This window comes from Calliphora vicina, chromosome 1, assembly GCF_958450345.1.
Source record: "Calliphora vicina chromosome 1, idCalVici1.1, whole genome shotgun sequence".
Taxonomy (NCBI): domain Eukaryota; kingdom Metazoa; phylum Arthropoda; class Insecta; order Diptera; family Calliphoridae; genus Calliphora; species Calliphora vicina.
In genome coordinates this window covers 63,108,231-63,127,244 of record NC_088780.1, presented here as the reverse complement: position 1 = coordinate 63,127,244, position 19,014 = coordinate 63,108,231, and the positions used below count along the sequence as shown (strand labels likewise).

At 29.1% G+C, this 19,014-nt stretch overlaps 1 protein-coding gene across 3 annotated transcripts in view; it reads left to right on the top strand.

Moving 5' to 3' along the window:
• The window catches only part of stac (C2 and C2B_Munc13-like domain-containing protein staccato), a 116,155-nt gene that overhangs the window by 54,365 nt on the left and 42,776 nt on the right, over positions 1-19,014 (top strand). Inside the window, exons 1-2 of one of the 3 annotated variants that reach the window (XM_065514883.1) lie at positions 15,608-15,925; positions 16,003-16,427. The exons of 1 other annotated variant lie outside the window; for it this stretch is intronic. In XM_065514883.1, the coding sequence (XP_065370955.1) occupies positions 16,155-16,427 (273 nt within the window). In that variant the 5' untranslated portion in view covers positions 15,608-15,925; positions 16,003-16,154. Of the gene's footprint in view, positions 1-15,607; positions 15,937-16,002; positions 16,428-19,014 lie in introns of those variants that run through there. One more of the 3 variants, XM_065514889.1, reaches the window with a different exon arrangement.

Genomic DNA, 19,014 nt, shown 5'->3' with positions numbered 1-19,014 from the left:
ATAAAATATTTTTGACTTTTTTTTTCAAAATGGGCCCTTTTTATTTTTTTTTTATTTCTTTTAAGAAAGCTTAGGTCTTTTCCTAAGCGACCTATATGGTCGCTTAGTGGGATACGAGTGGGATATCTATCAAAAAAAATATTTTGTAACTCAAGATTTAAAATTTTTGAATTTTTTTGCAAAATCAAAAACTTTGTTGACTTTTTTTAAAAAAATGGACCCATTTTTTAATTTTTTTTTTTGCTCAGAAGAAAGCGTATGTGTTTTCCTTTAACACCCTTTTTGTCGCTTAGTGGGATGCGAGTGGGATATCTATAAAAAAAATGTTTTGTAACTCAAGACATACAATTTTTTACTTTTTTTTGAAAAATCAAAAACCTTTTTGACTTTTTTTTTTCCAAAATGGACTCTTTTTTTATTAATTTTTTTTCTCAAAAGAAAGCTTAGGTCTTTTCCTTTAAAACCTTTTTGGTCACTTAGTGGGATGCGAGTGGGATATCTATCAAAATAAATGTTTTGTAACTCAAGACAAATGTTTTTAAATTGATTTTTTTCATATTTGTGTGTAAGTGTTTCTAAAACCTTAAAAATAAAAACCACAACAACTGACCGATAATAGCCACTGTAGGGGTGCAATATGAGGCCGACCGCTATTAATTTTCCACCCCCAAAATTTCTCTGAGTTTTGTATCTTGCGGCTTTTTTAGTCAATCCTAGAGGTAGTTTTCAGCGCACGTGATTTTCATTGTTAAAATATCAGGTGCCCCAGAAACAAATTTTTGGAATCAAGTGGAAATATTTTATGGCCCTTCTCCGAAGTACCAGTTTATTTATTATTTTATAACATTTGACTTTAAGAAGTGGGTGGAGAGGTAGAAGTTGACAGGTAGGTTATTTATATGGTGGTTTATTTTTATTATTATTTGTAACATTTGGTTAAACTAGGTACTTTAGTATGTAAGCCCTTCTTGACCCTAATAAAAGATTTTAGACTCATTCATTAAAACGTACTACCTATATGATCTTAAAAAACTATTTATTGTCATTCTGAAGACATACGGAAATCAGTTTTTTAGAAACAGCGTTAAAGTTAAGACGTGTGTTATTTACATAAATACTTACAAAATTCAAAATGTCTACGACTTCTAAAAAGGCTAAGGTTGAAAATGAAATTTATTCGTCTTTTTGTTTTAATCCCTTTAACAAAATGAAGCACAGATCATCAGATATGCGAAATATTTCCGACGGCTTATTAAAAAAATTCCCTACGCTGTCAAAACGATTGGAAATTTGTGGATCATGCAGGAAAGAGCTCGGAAAGTTGAACGAATTACCGAATTTGAATAGTAATGAGCCTTTCGTTGAAGTTATTCCAGATGAAGACAAAAGTAATTCCGAGAATGAAGACAGAACTGTTGATGATGATGGTTATTCTAACTTTTCAAATTCAACGAATGAGTGTCGAAACCAATACCATAAGGATGCAGTAGAAGTTCTTGAACAAATAAAAGAGAAATACAAAACGTCACAGAGTGAAGCTGAAAGAATTCAACTTCTCACGCTTGCTCCAAGAACATGGAGTTCTGCAAAAACAATGACTGAGTTTGGAACGTCTCAACGAAAAGCAAGAATTGCTAAACAATTGGTTGCTGAGCATGGGATTCTCACACTCCCAAACAAAAAGAAGGGAAAAACTTTGGAGTGCGATACTAAATCTCTAATAACTCAGTTTTATCAGCGAGATGATATGAGTCGCCTGATGCCAGGGATGAAAGACTGGATGTCTGTACGAATCGATGGCAAGAAAGTTCAAATGCAGAAGAGAATGGTTCTCTGTAACCTGAATGAATTATTCGCAACATTTCAATCTGAATACGAGGATGTCAAAATTGGATTCACAAAATTTACACAACTGAGGCCAAAACATTGCGTTTTGGCAGGAAGCAGCGGAACTCACACAGTATGTGTTTGTATTTACCATGAAAATGTTAAATTGATGTTGAAGGAAATCAACTTAAATTACTTAAAAGATGATTCATCAGAAGATTTACACCATTACCGCGATTGCCTTAAATTGACTATGTGCCCTAATGCTACAACTTCTTGCCACTTAGGTGAATGTTCGAATTGCCCGGAAACCACATCCATCAAAGAAAATTTAATCAACTCTTTTGATCGAGAATGTATTGAGGAGTTAAAATTTGAATCTTGGCTTCAGACTGAAAGATGCACACTGAAAACCATAATTTTAAATGTGGATGATTTTGTGGAAGAACTGTGTAGAGGATTGCTAAAATTGCATGACTTTTTAGTCAAAGAGCAGTGGTCATTCTTCAAGGACTTGAAAACACATTTGAAGTCTGGTGAATTCATTATTTCATTTGATTTCGCAGAGAACTATAAATATGTTCTTCAGGATTCCATACAAGCATTCCACTTCAATAACGACCAAGCAACTATATTCACAGTAGTTATTTACTACATGAAAGAAGAAAACCTGGAACACAAAAGTATGGCAATCATATCCGACGATTTAAAACATGACACCGTTGCAGTTTATGAGTACCAGAAGATAATACTAAATTATCTAAAATCAAAATTTACAGTAGAAAAGGTATACTACGTTTCGGACGGAGCTCGTCAACATTTTAAAAACAAAAGTAGCTTCGCAAAAAACACTAAAGAGCAGATTCGATGCTGCGGTAACAATAGATGGCACTGCTCAATACCATGCTTTCATACCGCTTGTCGATGGAATACTCAAATTAAAAAAGTTTTCTGCATCTACTCAATGCGATTTCTTTCCAAAGCCAAAAAAGAAGCCAGCAGCGAAATCAGTAGCTGAATCTAATAACGCCAAGAAAGGATTGACAAAAAAAAGCAGCTAATAAAGGTGACAAATAAGGAGGATAAAAGTATGGATATTTGAAAATTTAAAAACTTCATAAATTAAGTGTAAAAATAGTTATTATATAAATTGATCTATTGTGATTAAGATTAAATTTTACTAAATTATTCATCTTTTTATACCCTTCAGCTTCGTGAGAAGGGTATATATGAGTTTGTCATTCCGTTTGTAATTTCTACATTTTTCATTTCCGACCCTATAAAGTATATATATTCTGGATCCTTATAGATAGCGGAGTCGATTAAGCCATGTCCGTCTGTCTGTCTGTCTGTCTGTCCGTCTGTCTGTCTGTTGAAATCAGTTTTCTGAAGACCCCAGATATCTTCGGGATCCAAATCTTCAATAATTCGGTCAGACATGCTTTCGAGAATTTTGCTATTTAAAATCAGCAAAATCGGTCCACAAATGGCTGAGATATGAGGAAAAAACCAAGACAACCTCTATTTTTGACCTATTTTTTTACCTATATCTGGATTACTAAGACATTAATATAGACAATATGGATATCTAATGATAGATATTTCAAAGACATTTGCAACGACGTATGTATATAAGAATATAGTAAGTTGGACCTACAATGGGTCAAAATCGGGAGAAAAAATTTTGAACCCGAATTTTTTTTTTTTTTTAAAAAAAAATTGAAAAAACAAAAAAAAAAAATTTTAAATTTTAAAAAAAAAAAAATTTAAATTTAAAAAAAAAAAAATTTTTAAAATTTAAAAAAAAAAATTTTAAATTTAAAAAAAAAAAATAATTAAATTTAAAATAACAATCGAAAAATTTTTTTTTTTCAAATAATTCAAAAAACAACTGGAAAAAAAATTAAATTTTGTTTACCTAAAAATATTTAAAATTTTGAAGTATAATTTGGTGAAGGGTATATAAGATTCGGCACAGCCGAATATAGCACTCTTACTTGTTATTATTATTATATATTAAATTAATTATTATTACAAATAAATAACAAAATTAAATTATTCAACATTTCCATAGAAAAAAAGTGATTTTTATTCCTGAGGTTAACATATTATGGGTATTACAGTATCGAGGCTATGAAATTTTAGTTGGGTATGTTAAATACCATCGGAAAGGCTAATGTGTCTAGTTTCTCTGCGTAAGTTTAATTTTTAAGGTTTACACACAAATATGAAAAAAATTAAAATAGTGCAAATTTAAAAACCTTTGTCTTGAGTTACAAAACATTTATTTTGATAGATATCCCACTCGCATCCCACTAAGCGACCAAAATGGTTTTGAAGGAAAAGACCTAAGCTTTCTTTTGAGAAAAAAAAAATTAATAAAAAAAGAGTCCATTTTGGAAAAAAAAGTCAAAAAGGTTTTTGATTTTTCAAAAAAAAAGTAAAAAATTGTATGTCTTGAGTTACAAAACATTTTTTTTATAGATATCCCACTCGCATCCCACTAAGCGACAAAAAGGGTGTTAAAGGAAAACACATAAGCTTTCTTCTGAGCAAAAAAAAAATTAAAAAATGGGTCCATTTTTTTAAAAAAAGTCAACAAAGTTTTTGATTTTGCAAAAAAATTCAAAAATTTTAAATCTTGAGTTACAAAATATTTTTTTTGATAGATATCCCACTCGCAAAAAAAAAGGGCCCATTTTGAAAAAAAAAGTCAAAAATATTTTTGATTTAAAAAAATAAAATCAAAAATATTTTATTAAATTTTTTTAATTTTTTTTTTCGAAAGATTGCATAAATATCTATCTAAACTATTTGGGACACATTTTGCTAAGAACAATAGGTAATAAGTTATATGGATAAAAAAAACACCTGTTTGGCCAAAATGTCAAATTTTGACCTATAACTCAGAGAGTTCTTGACCGATCTTGTTGAAAAATGGTGTCCGTATTACTATCCAATAGAACTAACATTGGTGCAAATTTCATCGCGATCGGAAGACATCGATTTCAAAAGTTGGTTCACTTGACGTGAAATGCCCCATATATAGATTAACCATTCCTGACTACTGAAAACCAAAAATTTTAAAGCTGTGTATACTTTATTAGACTTTTTATGTTTAGAAAAACCGGTTTTCTAAAAATGACCAATTTTTGGTTAACCGACAAACCGGTTTTTTATAAACACTATGTCTGAAAGGTTTAAGTGAATTTATTCTTTTGTTGCAGATATATTTATTCAAAAACTAAAATAATATTATAAAGAATCCATATTTAAATTACATTAAGCTGAAAAATCGTCCTTCCGCATCATTTTTACATAAAAGAATTTGACCTTTGATTTGAAAATTTCTTGTTTGTAAAAACCATGTACACATGGTTAAGGCAGGTTGCAGAAAAATTCTATGTTTCCAAATCAACGATTTGTGACATTAAAAAAATAAGGAGAAGAAAAACAATTTATGTATTTCGAAGAATAGCGACCCTATAATTCTGAAAGGACATGTTGAGTAGATAATTTTTGTAGAATAAACTTTTAGTACTGCTGGTCTGAATTTTTTTAATAGTGCGTCAAATTTTTAATGTTTTGATCGAAGGGAGCATTATACATACTGCAAAAAATGTAAGTTTACGTTTTTTCCTATAAAAGTCCCTATATTTTTTTCTTTTGTATAAAAAAAATTTTCTTCGGGTCTATATAGAATTTTTATATGATCCGGAAATATATAGACTCAAATGTCCTTAAATCAATGGCATTAGACTTTTTAACATTTTTTATTTTCAAATACCAAAATTCCTAAAACGGGGAAAACGTGTTCCAAAAACTGAGTTTTTTTTTAGAAAAGTGTCTACTGTGACGTAGACACTTTTCCGGGATTCCCGGGAAATATTTGCAGCGTAGGAACCCTACATCTGATAGTAAAAATTCTTAGTAAATATTTAAGAAACATTTGGGGTTATACAAATATGAAGCTTTTTTGTCGATTGGTGCTTTGCCTTTTTAGAATTTTTTACTCAAACCTATTTTTTATTTTTTTTAAATTGGCCAAGTTTGGATATTTCTGGGGGGTGATATGTCCGCTTAAGTGAGCCAAAATTTTTCTTTACACGATTTTGCATTAAGTTATCTTTCCGAATCATATAAAAATTCTATATAGTTCCGAAGGAAATTTTTTTCTACAAAAGAAAAAATATAAATATAAAAAATAAAAATATATTTTTTGGGAAAAAATTTACAAGTTCCAAATTTGGATGCGTATAACTTTTTACAGGGAAGAGATAACTGTTAGCTAGTTTTTTTATTTTATCTAGAGTTTTATCGCCAATATAGATGATATTTTTTGTAGATCTTCTCAAGGACTATTTATATTTAAAATTCGGATCATAAATGGATTTTTGGCGATTTTATTTTTAAAAATTTGATACCCGAGGTGACCAACTTTGAGGAGCTACGCACTGGCCCCCATTAGCGCTAGGATATCAACAAACGTAAATCAACTCGAAAACACCTCAGCTCAATCCATATGTAACAATATCTCCAATAGTTCCCAAGATACCGAATTATTTCCAAAAAAAAGTTTCTAAACCACTGTGCAGTGTAATTAATCATATCGCACTCGTTCAACAATACTGTATTAACTCAAAATTTTTAAAATTTCACTTTTTGCAAGAAATCAACTAACAACAATAAAAATATTATTTTGATTGAGCCTTTATTCAAGTTAAAAATAATCAAATTGTTTAACCCTTTCAGACATTATATAGAATTAGTTGAGATAGAAAACTGAAAATTTCAGCGTAAGCAAATTTGAGGCTGCTAATTAAGAATATGAAGTCAAATTACAGGTAAATCGTCACACCTGCATGTTAGGTGAGGTCAAATATTTTGGACGAAGTCTATTAAAGGACATGTATCTCATAAATAAATTTTTAAAAAATGAATGTAATTAATTGCAATTAATACACAAATAGCTAAACTAATACTCAATTAATATTTACACGTTTTTTTTAGAGTTTAAAATAATGTAATTATCATTTTAAACAAACACTGAATATTACTATGTCTAACACATACTTATAGAACGCCAACGAACTTATGAAAATAACTTAATCTAACAAAAACCTATGAAAAATTAGATGTTTAAATCACATATATATATAACCTAGTAAACACTCTTTTCATAACGCTATTAACTTAAAAAATCTATCCATTTGGGTCAACGCTACATGACTTTAAAAGGAAAAACCCAAATGTCCAATATATTGGACAAAATGTCTGAAAGGGTTAATTTAAATTTGGTTTTGAGTTAATACTGTTTTGTTGATAAAATAATCCAAAAAAATTTCGAAAAATCAGAAAAACTCAACAAATTTATTTATTTTGCAATAATTGCAAAAATTTTAAAGAAAAACAGTGTAAATATATTTTCAAATGCAATTTGTTTACTATGATATATTCGGATTTTCAAATTCTCTTAAAATGTAACCACAAACAGTTTTTTCCCTCTACTAAAAATTTTAAAATTTTGAGTTAATACAGTATTGTTGAACGAGTGCGATATAAAACTTTCTTTTAGGAAACAGAAAAATTAGAGGAAGCGTTTTACACATGGTTTTTGCAACAAAGAAATTTTAAATGGAAAGGCCAAATTATTTTATATAAAGATGACGCGGATGGACGATTTTTCAGTTTTATTTAATTTAAATATGAATTCTTTATATCATTTTTGGTTTTGAATAAATATATCTGCAACAAATGAGTAAATTCATGTTTTAATTCACTTAGGCCCTAATTTTGTAAATCACGTCACAAAGTGAATTTATATGGAAAGCAAAAACAAAATTTGAAAAATTTGTTTTTGTTTTATATACAAATTCTTAACAGAACAAACGCACCAAAATTCAAGCGTTGGTTTGCCTTTCATAATTTGAATATTTTGTATATAAAACAAAAACAAATTTTTAAATTTTTTGAAATTTTGTTTTTGCTTTCCATATAAATATCACTTTGGTGGCGTGATTTACAAAATTAGGGCCTTAGAGTTACATTTTATAAAACGCAACGACAAACGTTAAACAAATTTTGTATGGAAAAAAATCAAATTTAAAACCTCTTTCCCAGTATTCTTCATAAAAATTGCTTAGGTTTCTGAACGCATCGTTTTATAAAATGAGGCCCTTTGATTATTTCAAGAATTTTCACTGCACTGAATATTATATGTGTCCGGATTGTCGAAGTTGCACTTTATAAAGAAAATTTTAAACCAAATCAAATGAGCTTGTATAACTACGCAATGAATGATGAGGTGTATAATCCCTGTATGCATATAAGAGAACATTTTATCTTAATTGGAAATTAGTTCTTTAAATATTTACACACTGATTAGAATAATAAAAACCTCTACATGCTGTAGCAACATATAAAGCAGTGTTTTGCTGCTAACGTTCATAGACAAATTCATAAAATTTCAAATTTGTATACAGTTTCGAACATAATAATAGCAGTACCACTAAATTTTTTAAATATTTTAACTGTTTTCACAGTACACTGTAAAAAATATAAAGAGAGAGGACGTCGAGTATATTGCCTACATTCTGAACTTCCAAATAAAACAAGTTAAGATCCGTCAATTTAAAAAATATTGCGCTACTTGGACTTCGTTCTGCGATGTTTGCATCCAGAAATCTTCTCCTTACGGTCACATCGATAACTTCGAAATTTAATTCTGTTTTTATTTTCATGACAGACTAAATGGATTACATGATTCTGAGGATATTTCAATCGTGCAGTTTTCTATATTTTCTTTATATTCAGTAGCGTTTGATATTGATTTGAATATCTGGAACAGATTTCAATAATGAATTCAATAATCCAGCACTGCTATTTCAATGTTGATTAAAAAATACATGTATATAAGAGCATTTATTTCCGAAATTATCATTATTTTGACAAAAAGATTACCTTACAAATAATAAACAGACTTGACAGATAATTGAAGTAAACAATACTGGCTCAGATCTCAAATTCATCGGCCAAAAGTCCAACTTTTTGTTAACTCCGATTTCAAACATTTTAATGTCATTCAATAGTGAACACATTGAAACTAAGGTAGATAAAAATATTGCAATTGTGGCATGCTGTTAAAGTGTTGTTAATGTGATTTTTGTAAATTTGATCAGAAGTAAATTATAATTACTCGCAAACTATTATCGATAATTGGATGATTTTTTATGTTATGTTGGTAAGATAATAGTCTTTAAGAACTGGTATGACTTGTCACTGTACCGTTTATACCTGATGTGTTATTAAGTTTTTTCTCAGGTACTATATTTTAGTAAAATTTAAAAAAATTTTACTACCAGGAGAAAGGCCAAAGTGTCCTCTTTAAGCACATATATACTTGTTGACCTGTTTTGAATGCTTGTTGAACATTTTTTTCATTTGAATGAAATTACTCCCACATTTTTTTTCTATTTTATCATATGACTGGCGAAATTATTCTTTATCGCTCGTAATTGGTTAATTTATATATGTATCTAAACAAATTTTGCTCCAAATAAGTTTTATATAAACTGAATTAATGTCACATAATTTTATGATGATCGGTCTATAATTAGTCATAGCTCCCAAATAAGGCCCGCTTTCAATAATCACTTTAACGATCATAAATCTCTTAAAAATGTTGGTATAAACTAGGGTGATCGATTAGGGTTTTTAATAACCGGTTATAACCGGTTTTTTTTGGTTATGTCGGTTTTTTTGAAAAGCTCACATTTCGAATATCGGTTCGAGGTTTTTTTCCTCGAATAGCCGATTTTCATTCGCCCCAGATTAAGAAATCGTTGCAACCTGATAAAGGCCGACAATGTAAAAATAATATTTTCTGAGCGAAGCCGGTTTTTGATACACCCTAGAGGAGAAAAACTTTGCACCCTCCCGAAGGCCGGCAATGCAAACAGCTTTTCTGAGCGAAGCCAGTTTTTGATACACCCCAGAGGAGAAAACCTTTGCGACCGGCCAAAGGCCGGCAGTGCAAAAAACTTTTTTGAGTGAAGCCAGGGCACACTTAGAAAGGTGACTGCGATGAAACAGCTGATTATTTTTTTTTATTAAGTTTGAATTGTCAATTCACTTGTGGTTGTTGTGGCGAAAAATACAACAAACCCAAAAGCAAAAACAACAACAGGCAACTTTGACAGTTCACCTACTTTTTAACAAAAACAAAGTACCTGTTGTTTTTGTATTGTTGTAGTGATGCAGTCATCTTTCTAAGTGTGCCCTGAGTGAAGCCAGTTTTTGATTTTTGCAAAAGCAGAACCCAACAAAAATGAAATAACTCCCAATACAGTGAAATAACTCCTAATTCCCAAAATAAAATGAAATAAAACCCAACAAAAATTTCATTATGAGTTGTTTCATTGGGAGTTATTGCATTATGAAATTAATCCCAACAAAAAATTATGAAATAACTCCCTATGCGTTAGGAGTTATTTCATAATGAAATAAGTCCCAAGTTAGCCGTTTTTTTCTAAAAGTCTGTTTTTATGAGTTATAGTGTATTAAAAACTTTAACTTAAAAAAATCGATATACTCCAAAGCTTTTAATCTATGTTTTATTCCTAAGAGATTATTTTAGCCTTCATACGGGGTTAAAATTTACTGACCTTAACGATCTTCGGGTCAAATTTGACCTAAAGAAAAAATATATTTTTTTTTAAACCTATCGTAGTTTTTGACATTTGAAATTAAATAATAGTCATAAAATATCAATCAGTCACATTTTGAAAAAATTCAAAATGAGTCAAATTTGACCCGAAGACCTTATGAAAGATAAGAAAAACATAGCTTTGGTATCTACCCGGGGAATCGTAGTTTTTAAACAAGTATAATGTCCAGCAGGTATGATGAAAAGAGACATACATACATATATATATTAGTGCCACCAAAGCTCTGAAAACATTTAACTTATTTGTGCGTAACAAAATTTCAAGATTTTTGCTCCAGGTCAATTTTGCCAATTTGTTTTTCTAAAAACCTAACGTAGTTGTTGACATTTGAAATTAAATAAAATTCATAAAATATAACCAATATTAACTACTCACTTTTAGAAAAAATTCAATTTTAATTTAAAAATGGGTAAAGTTTTACCCGAAGACTTTGTGAAGGTTAAAAAGGTAATCAAAATTAGAATTAAAGGCTTATTTTTTGTTATTAGAATACATGTTTATTCTTTATCATAATTATATGATTTCTTTTTTCTTTTGTTATGTTTTTCCATGAACTGTTTTTGTTTTAATAACACGGTGCTACGATGGAAAAAAAACTTGGAAAACGACCTAGCGTGAGTTATAGAGCTTGCTGAGTACATTACAAATCGTGTCAAAAAATTTCAGAAACACTCTCAAATTCAGAAGTTATCCTGAAAAAACCGTTTTCAGTGATGTTCGTCAACTTATAGATCTGTAACTCAGTCAGTTTTTGTCAGACTTTAAATTTGTTAACGGGTTTGTAAAGAAAACTGATTACTCTTTAGTGCAGTTTTTGATATATTTGTAAGAAAAACAAAATTTATCAACTTTTTTGATTTTAAGAGCTTTTCCTTGCTTTTTATTTTGATATGGAAGCATATAAAAATGTATACTAATGTATAAAGGAATTTAGTTCTTAACAAAACATGATTCTAATTACTCAAATAGTATCAAAATTGTAAAAGTTATTCAACTTTTCATTAACACATTTTTTAGTATTTTCTCCCACAGCCCATATGAATAAAAAAAAAACAAAAAACTATACAAAAAAAATAAAAAATTAGCTGACAGTTGTTTCGTACTTTTTCGAAATTCGAAACTTTTAGGGGAGAAAACGGGTAAAAACTGTACTTTGGTACTTTTTTGCCACCCTATGAATCTTTTAAACCAATAAACATAGAAACAAATTTTAAATCGTATTATTTACTCATCAAAAAATAAAAATATAAGTTTGGTACTTTTTGGAAATTCGAACCCTTAAGGGATAAAAATTGTGTTTATTTTCGGTACTTTTTCATAAATATTTTATTATGAGCTCCCACAACGATACAGAAATTTATTTGAATAAAATTTTACCACCGCAATGGGGATAAAAAAGGTACCAAAATGGGGATAAAATCGGGAAAATACATTTTATTTGAAATTATTAAGCCAATTTTGATAATTTTTTTAACATTGGTTCCTGGTTTCATACACAAATTAACTAACTGGGTGTTATTTGGAACTCGAGTGCCATGGTGTATATTTTTGTTGGGCACATTAATACAGATTTTAATCTTTTGAGACATGTCTGTAGCATAAACAATTTTGGCAAATGAATTATTTTTAAATTTCAAACTTGAGGAGGAAAAGGGACATTGGTACTTTTCTCCTAATGGTACTTTTTTAATATTTTAAATTATTTCACTTATCGACATTAAAGTTAGCTGATATGTATCTGAGTGAAGTTAGTATTAAGAATAGGGGATAATATTTAGGTACCAAAATCTGAGAACTGAACTATAGGTACTTTGTTATTCTTCTAATAGTACTTTTTGAAAACAATGGACTTAGAAACATGAAATTGAGCATATATGGTCCTAAGTCAGTGAGAATTCTAGAGAGAGACAGTTTGGTACTTTTTCTTTATTCGAATGGTACTTTTTGTAATTTCTTCACCAAGAACCTTAAGACGCTTGACATAGAACTGATGTCAAAATACATCAGCGTTATGACGGTTTTTCTATCAGTGTAGAAACATCAAATAAAGCTTACATGGGCCCTAGTGGGTGGGAATCCACAGGTGGCTGCTTTTTGGTACTTTTTCTATATTCAATGGTACTTTTTGAATTTTCTATAATAATGAACATAGAAATATGAAATTAGTTGTATATGGTATATAAGTGATTGAAAATTCAAGGGCATACTTCATGGTGCTTTTTCCTTATTATCATGGGAACTTTTTTGAATTTTCTATAATAATGGAGCTAGAGTTTCCAAAAAACCGAAGAATTTCAAAACCGATCGGTTTCGGTTTTGTTATAATTTATTAAATATTAAGTGTTTTATAAACAAAATTAGTCGATAATATAGGAAATGCTATAAAAATTTAAAATTCAAACTTGACGGGTTATGGTTTGTTTAGTGAATGCGAATTCAGAAGTGATAATCAGTGGTACTATTTCTTTATTGCAATGGTACTTTTTGAATATTTTATAATAATAAACCTAAAAATTTAAAATTAAGCACACATGATTCTGAATGGTTACTTTCTTTTGCATTCTCTATAATAATAGCCCAGAAATATGAAATTAGACATTTAAAATTAGATTCACAAAGGGAGACTTAATAGTACTATTTCATTCTTCTAATTGGGGTGGCGAAGCGCACCGGGTCAGCTAGTTGATTATAAACTAAATTTTATTTAAAAAAAGAAGAAACTCCATGAAATATTTTAACATTGATAATGTTTTGTAGTATTCTGTTCAAAACCCGACATGTATCATCTTGTAATGATATTTAGTCCACTCTGTCTATGAACTATTTTTGTTGTTATTTTGTTCAGCACTGTATAAAAGTTTCTCGATGCTTGAGCACAATTCAATTCTATTTACACCACTTCCACGCTTCTTCAGCGAAGAGGGCCAACAAAATCAGATATGAGAGCGCCGAAAAATTATACATGTGTTTGTATATGTATGTATGTATATTATCTGATAATGACCTTAGCAATATGTACTTATTTATGTTTGGCTTGTTTTCTTTTATTTATTTTTTTAATAAATTTCACTTTTTTCTTCTTTAGGGGGCTCATATTAGTTTTGCCAAACATGCCGCTTTCAGATAATCTACTTCCCCACTTTTTTATTAAACATATTAAATTAGTACACATAATAATGTTAATAAATGATTGTTTTAACATATTGGTTTTCTTCAGAACAGTTCATTTAGTTTAACTTCTTTTAATAAAAAAAATATTACATTCAAATAGAAAATACTTACATAAAATATTAAAAAATAGAAGTTCAGCAACCGTTACCGTAATAACGTATCGTTACCGATATAATCGTAAATACCATTACACTGATATTTTATAAATAATTTGAAGTTATAAAAATACAATTTTTTAATTTTAATAGTTGAGTTTATTTTTTTTTATTTATTTATTTTCGATTTATTATAATTAAAATTACAATAAATCTTATAATTAAAATTACAATAAATCTTATAATTGAGTTTAAAAAATTCGCTATCTATATATAGTATTTTCTAAAAAGTTGAAACTTTTTTTTGAATATAAAACATTTTACAGTTTTTTACATTCTTGCATTTGATGCAAAGATCTTAACAACATGCAAATATTAGAAATTAACATTTATTTGTTGTGGAGAAAAAAGAGATGTTTTGTTAAAACATTGGGATTTAAAAAAAAACTACATTTGACACCACTACCTGAGGCATCCCAATTAGGGATGCCAATCCCGAAAATCCTGAGATTTTTCGGGATCGGGATTTTATTTCACAAATCCCGGGATTAAAAGATTTTTGACATTTTAGAATGATATTCGAAGATCCCAAAATACATAGAAATCTAAATTTCAGAATACTTCAAATTGTTTAATTTTAATCAGGGAGCAGCAGGTCTCCCTTGCATTGACAGACTTACACATAAGTTTATTAATAAATTCACGTTGACTATGAACGTTGTTTTTCGTCAGCTCCATACATAAAATAATATGAATATAAAATAAATAAGAGTGTCATATTCGGCTATACCGAATCATGTATACCCACCATCAATATACAGTTTTGGCGTTCTATGGGGACTTGAATCGGCATTTATGAATAAATGACTTATATCGAAATTTATGTTAATGTCTTTATATACAAATTATTTATTGACAATAAAATATTTTTCTGATATAGGGGTATATTACTGTTTGTGCCCTATCGTGTTTTAAACTGACAGATGAAAATTTTTCGCTTTCCTAAAAAAATTTTGGAATCCAACAGACCTGCGCTGATGATATGATCTATAAATTAAACATCATCTTTCGTCCAACTGTGGTGGGACGTAAATAAAAATTAATATTTAGATTTAAGATTTGAACAAATTATTGATAGTTCACATTATTTTGTGAAGATACAATAAATAAAAAAAACGAAAAAAAAAATGTAGTGTCGTATTTATTTTAATTCAATTTAATTAGCTTTTGCTTTGTTATATTTTTACTTAAATATGTATATTAACGAAATAAATAGTTTTTATTGTGGAATTTGATGTTTTTGATGTTTAACTAAAATCCCGGGGTCCCGAAAAATCCCGGGATTTACATTTCTAAAATCCCGAATCCCGGGATTTGTAAAATCCAGTCCCGTTTGGCATCCCTAATCGCAATGCAAAAACTTGAATGAATGTTTTTAAATGTTATGCCTAGGATTCGATTTATAACGAATGCTGGTTTATGCAGTAGTAAGTAAGTAAGTTAGTTCTGCATGTCCGTATGTAATAAAAGCATATAATTTTATTATTTTTAATTTTTTTTTTGCCATTTCAAAAGACAAACAATACTAATAAATAAATAAAATTGTTCACCAAAAGATTGAGTTTTTTCTTTGCTATTATTAGAATGTATTCAGCAAACAAATTTACTCAAAGAATAAACTCTCTTGGCGGCATTCGCCAACTAGCCATCCAAGAAATGAGTGAGCAAATGATCGCGTACAAGCACTCACAGCGAAATGAAAACAAAATTGAAAATTTTCATTCAAAATCATTAAATCGGCTCACGGTCAACGTCAACACTTAGCGATCGGCGGAATAAAAAAGAGGCAATAAATGCCCTAAGTCAAGTGTGTGTCGTGTTGGTGGTCATCGAGCGTCCTTCGGTCAATGTTTTAAATTTAATGCTTTCATTTTTCAATTTTATTCCAACGCGACCATACAAAAAATTCAATATACATATGTATATGTACTTATATTCAATATTTATTATACGTACCCGTAAATAAATATAAAAGAGTTTATTTTAAATAAATGTATTAGATACATATACATATATTGAGATATATATATGTACATTTGTATGTCGGTGAGATTTCGGTATGAAAACGAATAATAAATTTTGATAATAACTACAAATACATACTATATACGATGCATTTATAGATTCACGTAACGGTTTATTTAAAAAGAAAAAAGCAAAAGAAAAAAACTGAAATCGAAAAGAATTGGAATAAAAATTAAATAAAAGAAATACATACCTCCCTATAAATACAGTGGAAAAAGTTTAATAACAATTTCTGTGTTATTGTGTGAAAATGAGTTTTCTTTCGCTTCCACGTAAATTGGCAAGAGAGAGTCATCGAAATTCCAATACTTCCGTAGATCAAAATGTCAAATATTTGAGTTTAAATAATAGACGACCAACTAGGAAAACAAATTTATATAGCGGTGGCTCTACATTGTCACTCCAAGTACCTCCGCGCAGAGGTATTTTAAATAGAAATGGCAGTATTTCGTCCAATTATTTCCGTGGAGTACACAAACATCAATTGGAACTACATGCCGAAACTGTCTGTCACACAATGACCGTAAGTACTCTAGAAACCTTTTCGTACAATTTATTTTAAATTTTTTATTCACATTTCCCAAAATGTTCGAATGTTTTAACGAAATTAGATGCAAATTGTTTTCAATTCTTTTTAATTTTTATATTGTTTTTGTGATTTAATTAGCCCGATTTTTTATAAAATTATTTTGTTTACATTACTTGTGATGTGGGCTAGTGTTGTCAAAAGTTTCGCGTTAATCGTAATTTCGCAATTTTATTGGATTTTCGATATCTTCGGATTAACAAAGTTTGCAGGGCAATTCATTGAATACCGTTTGGCGGGAAATATATCTTGTAAGCTCAGCTATACCTCTTTATTAATAAGACATAGGATAAACTTACTTATATTGGAACTAGTCAAACAAATTTAGTTTCCTTCAATTATGAACAACTATGATAAAGTGGCGTGAAACTGGATTTCTATTCATGTTATAAAGTCAGCAAATTAATTGGCTAAAGAAATTTATAAGTGGATGAATATCTTTCAGTCAGAAAATTGCTTAGTTGAAACATTTATTTTATTATTAAAATTCTTTAAACATCAACTTGCCTACATATACATATATGCGTTTGTTTAAAACCACACAAAATTATATTACTCTGAGGGTCAAACAAGTACTTTTAGAATATTTATTTTATATTACACAGGGCAACAAAATCGAAAAAATTTTAAAATTGTGTTTTAAACCACTACACAATTTTGATGTATTGGTCCAAATTTAAAATTATATGGAGAAGTTTTTTTTAAAAAAAATTTTTCTTAACCTTCGAATTTTTGTAGATGTTTTTCCACATAATTTATGATAACTCAAAAAGGGTTAGTTAGTCCGATATTACTGAAATAAACTTGGAAAAGTTCAAATTCTTTAATCTGTTTATATATTGCGTTTTAATTGGCTCAGTAGTTTCGGAGTTATAAAAGCAAAAAATATATTTTTTACGTGAAAATAGCAAATATTTTTGTTTTAAAAAACTCATGAAAAATCGAAAACGGCTGAACTTGTTCAGGTTTATTACTTTATCACAAATATCTCATTTTCATTTTCTTCCTATTACATATCTTCCTATTAACATGCAAAGGCTCTAAGTCCACTTTTTTAGAAATTGAGATTTTAATGCAGTAATGTACAATAAGTAAAAATACATTGATTACAAATTATCCAATTCCAATTTATCACAAGAAAAAGCTCTAAGTCCCTATAAAAAGTACAGTTTAACCATTTCTGTCAAATTTTTCAATGACATGTATTAAAACAAGTAAGAAAAATTTGTCGGTCATGCCCAACCATTTTTTTCTTTTAAAATTTAAAAAAGTAATTTTTGGAAGAGGGTCTTATTTGGGAGCTATGACTAATTATGGACCGATCGCCATCAAAGTTATTTGCGTTGAATTTCATGTGTATACCAACATTTTTGAAGTGATTTTTGGAAGCGGGCCCTATATGGGAGCTATGACTAATTATAGACCGATCGGCATAAAATTAGGTGACATGATTTCCATAGTATAAAGTATTTCGGGAGGACATTTGTATGGGAGCTAGGGGAAATAATGGACCGATTTCAGCTAGTTTCAATAGGCTTCGTCCTTGGGCCTAAAATATACACTTTTTTCGAAATGTCTTCAAAATTAATTTTTTTTCTAAATAGTTTTTTTTCAAATTTTTTTAAAATTACACTAGTTTACAAGGTTTTTGCTCATGAATTGAAACATATGGGGATGTATGTATTTAGGTCTTCCAACTTCGGAAAAAATATTTTAAAAAATCCTGGACGTCAAACTTTTGAGATATTTCTTAAAAACTAAACATATAAAAATGTACATTAAATTAGGACAAAAAAATTAAAAGTGAAGTGTTTTAGTCTTTTTTTATAATTATTTTCATTTGTCTCCCTCACGACACTCCAACAGTAGTCTCCTAGCATATTCTGGTTCCAAAAACCTTGATAATTAACATCGAAAAACTTCAAATCTTGATGGGAATGCTCTCCATGTTCGTCACTCAGTGTCCGAGGTTTTCCGGGAAAAAATCCACATGAGAATGTAAATAGTGAATTTTGAGGGACATATTTACGCCCATCAGTTCAAAATTATGTAATAAATTCGCAACAATATCTCTGTAATTTTGACTTTTCTTATTCCCCAAATATTCTTGAACAACAAGTTTAAAAGAATTCCATGCTGCTTTTTCAACATCGGTTAATAGACACTCAAATTTGGTATCACCCAAAATTTTTCTTATTTGAGGACCCACAAATATCCCTTCTTTTAATTTAGTCTAAGAAAGACTCGGGAACACGCTGCATAAATATTGAAATGCTGGTTTTGTCTTATCTAAAGCTTTTACGAAATTTTTTAATGTAAATAAGCATTTTGCAGTGTTTATGTTATAGGAAAGCCTCGATTTGACTGAATAATTTTTCCGCAAATAAAACTAAAATGGTCTGGGTTTATTTTACATTTTCTATAAGACATTTTAAAATAGTTTTTACCTTAGAGTTTTGTACTTAATAGCGATTTATAAACGTTTATCTACAGGAAAGATGTCCTTTTAAACAGTATTTATTTT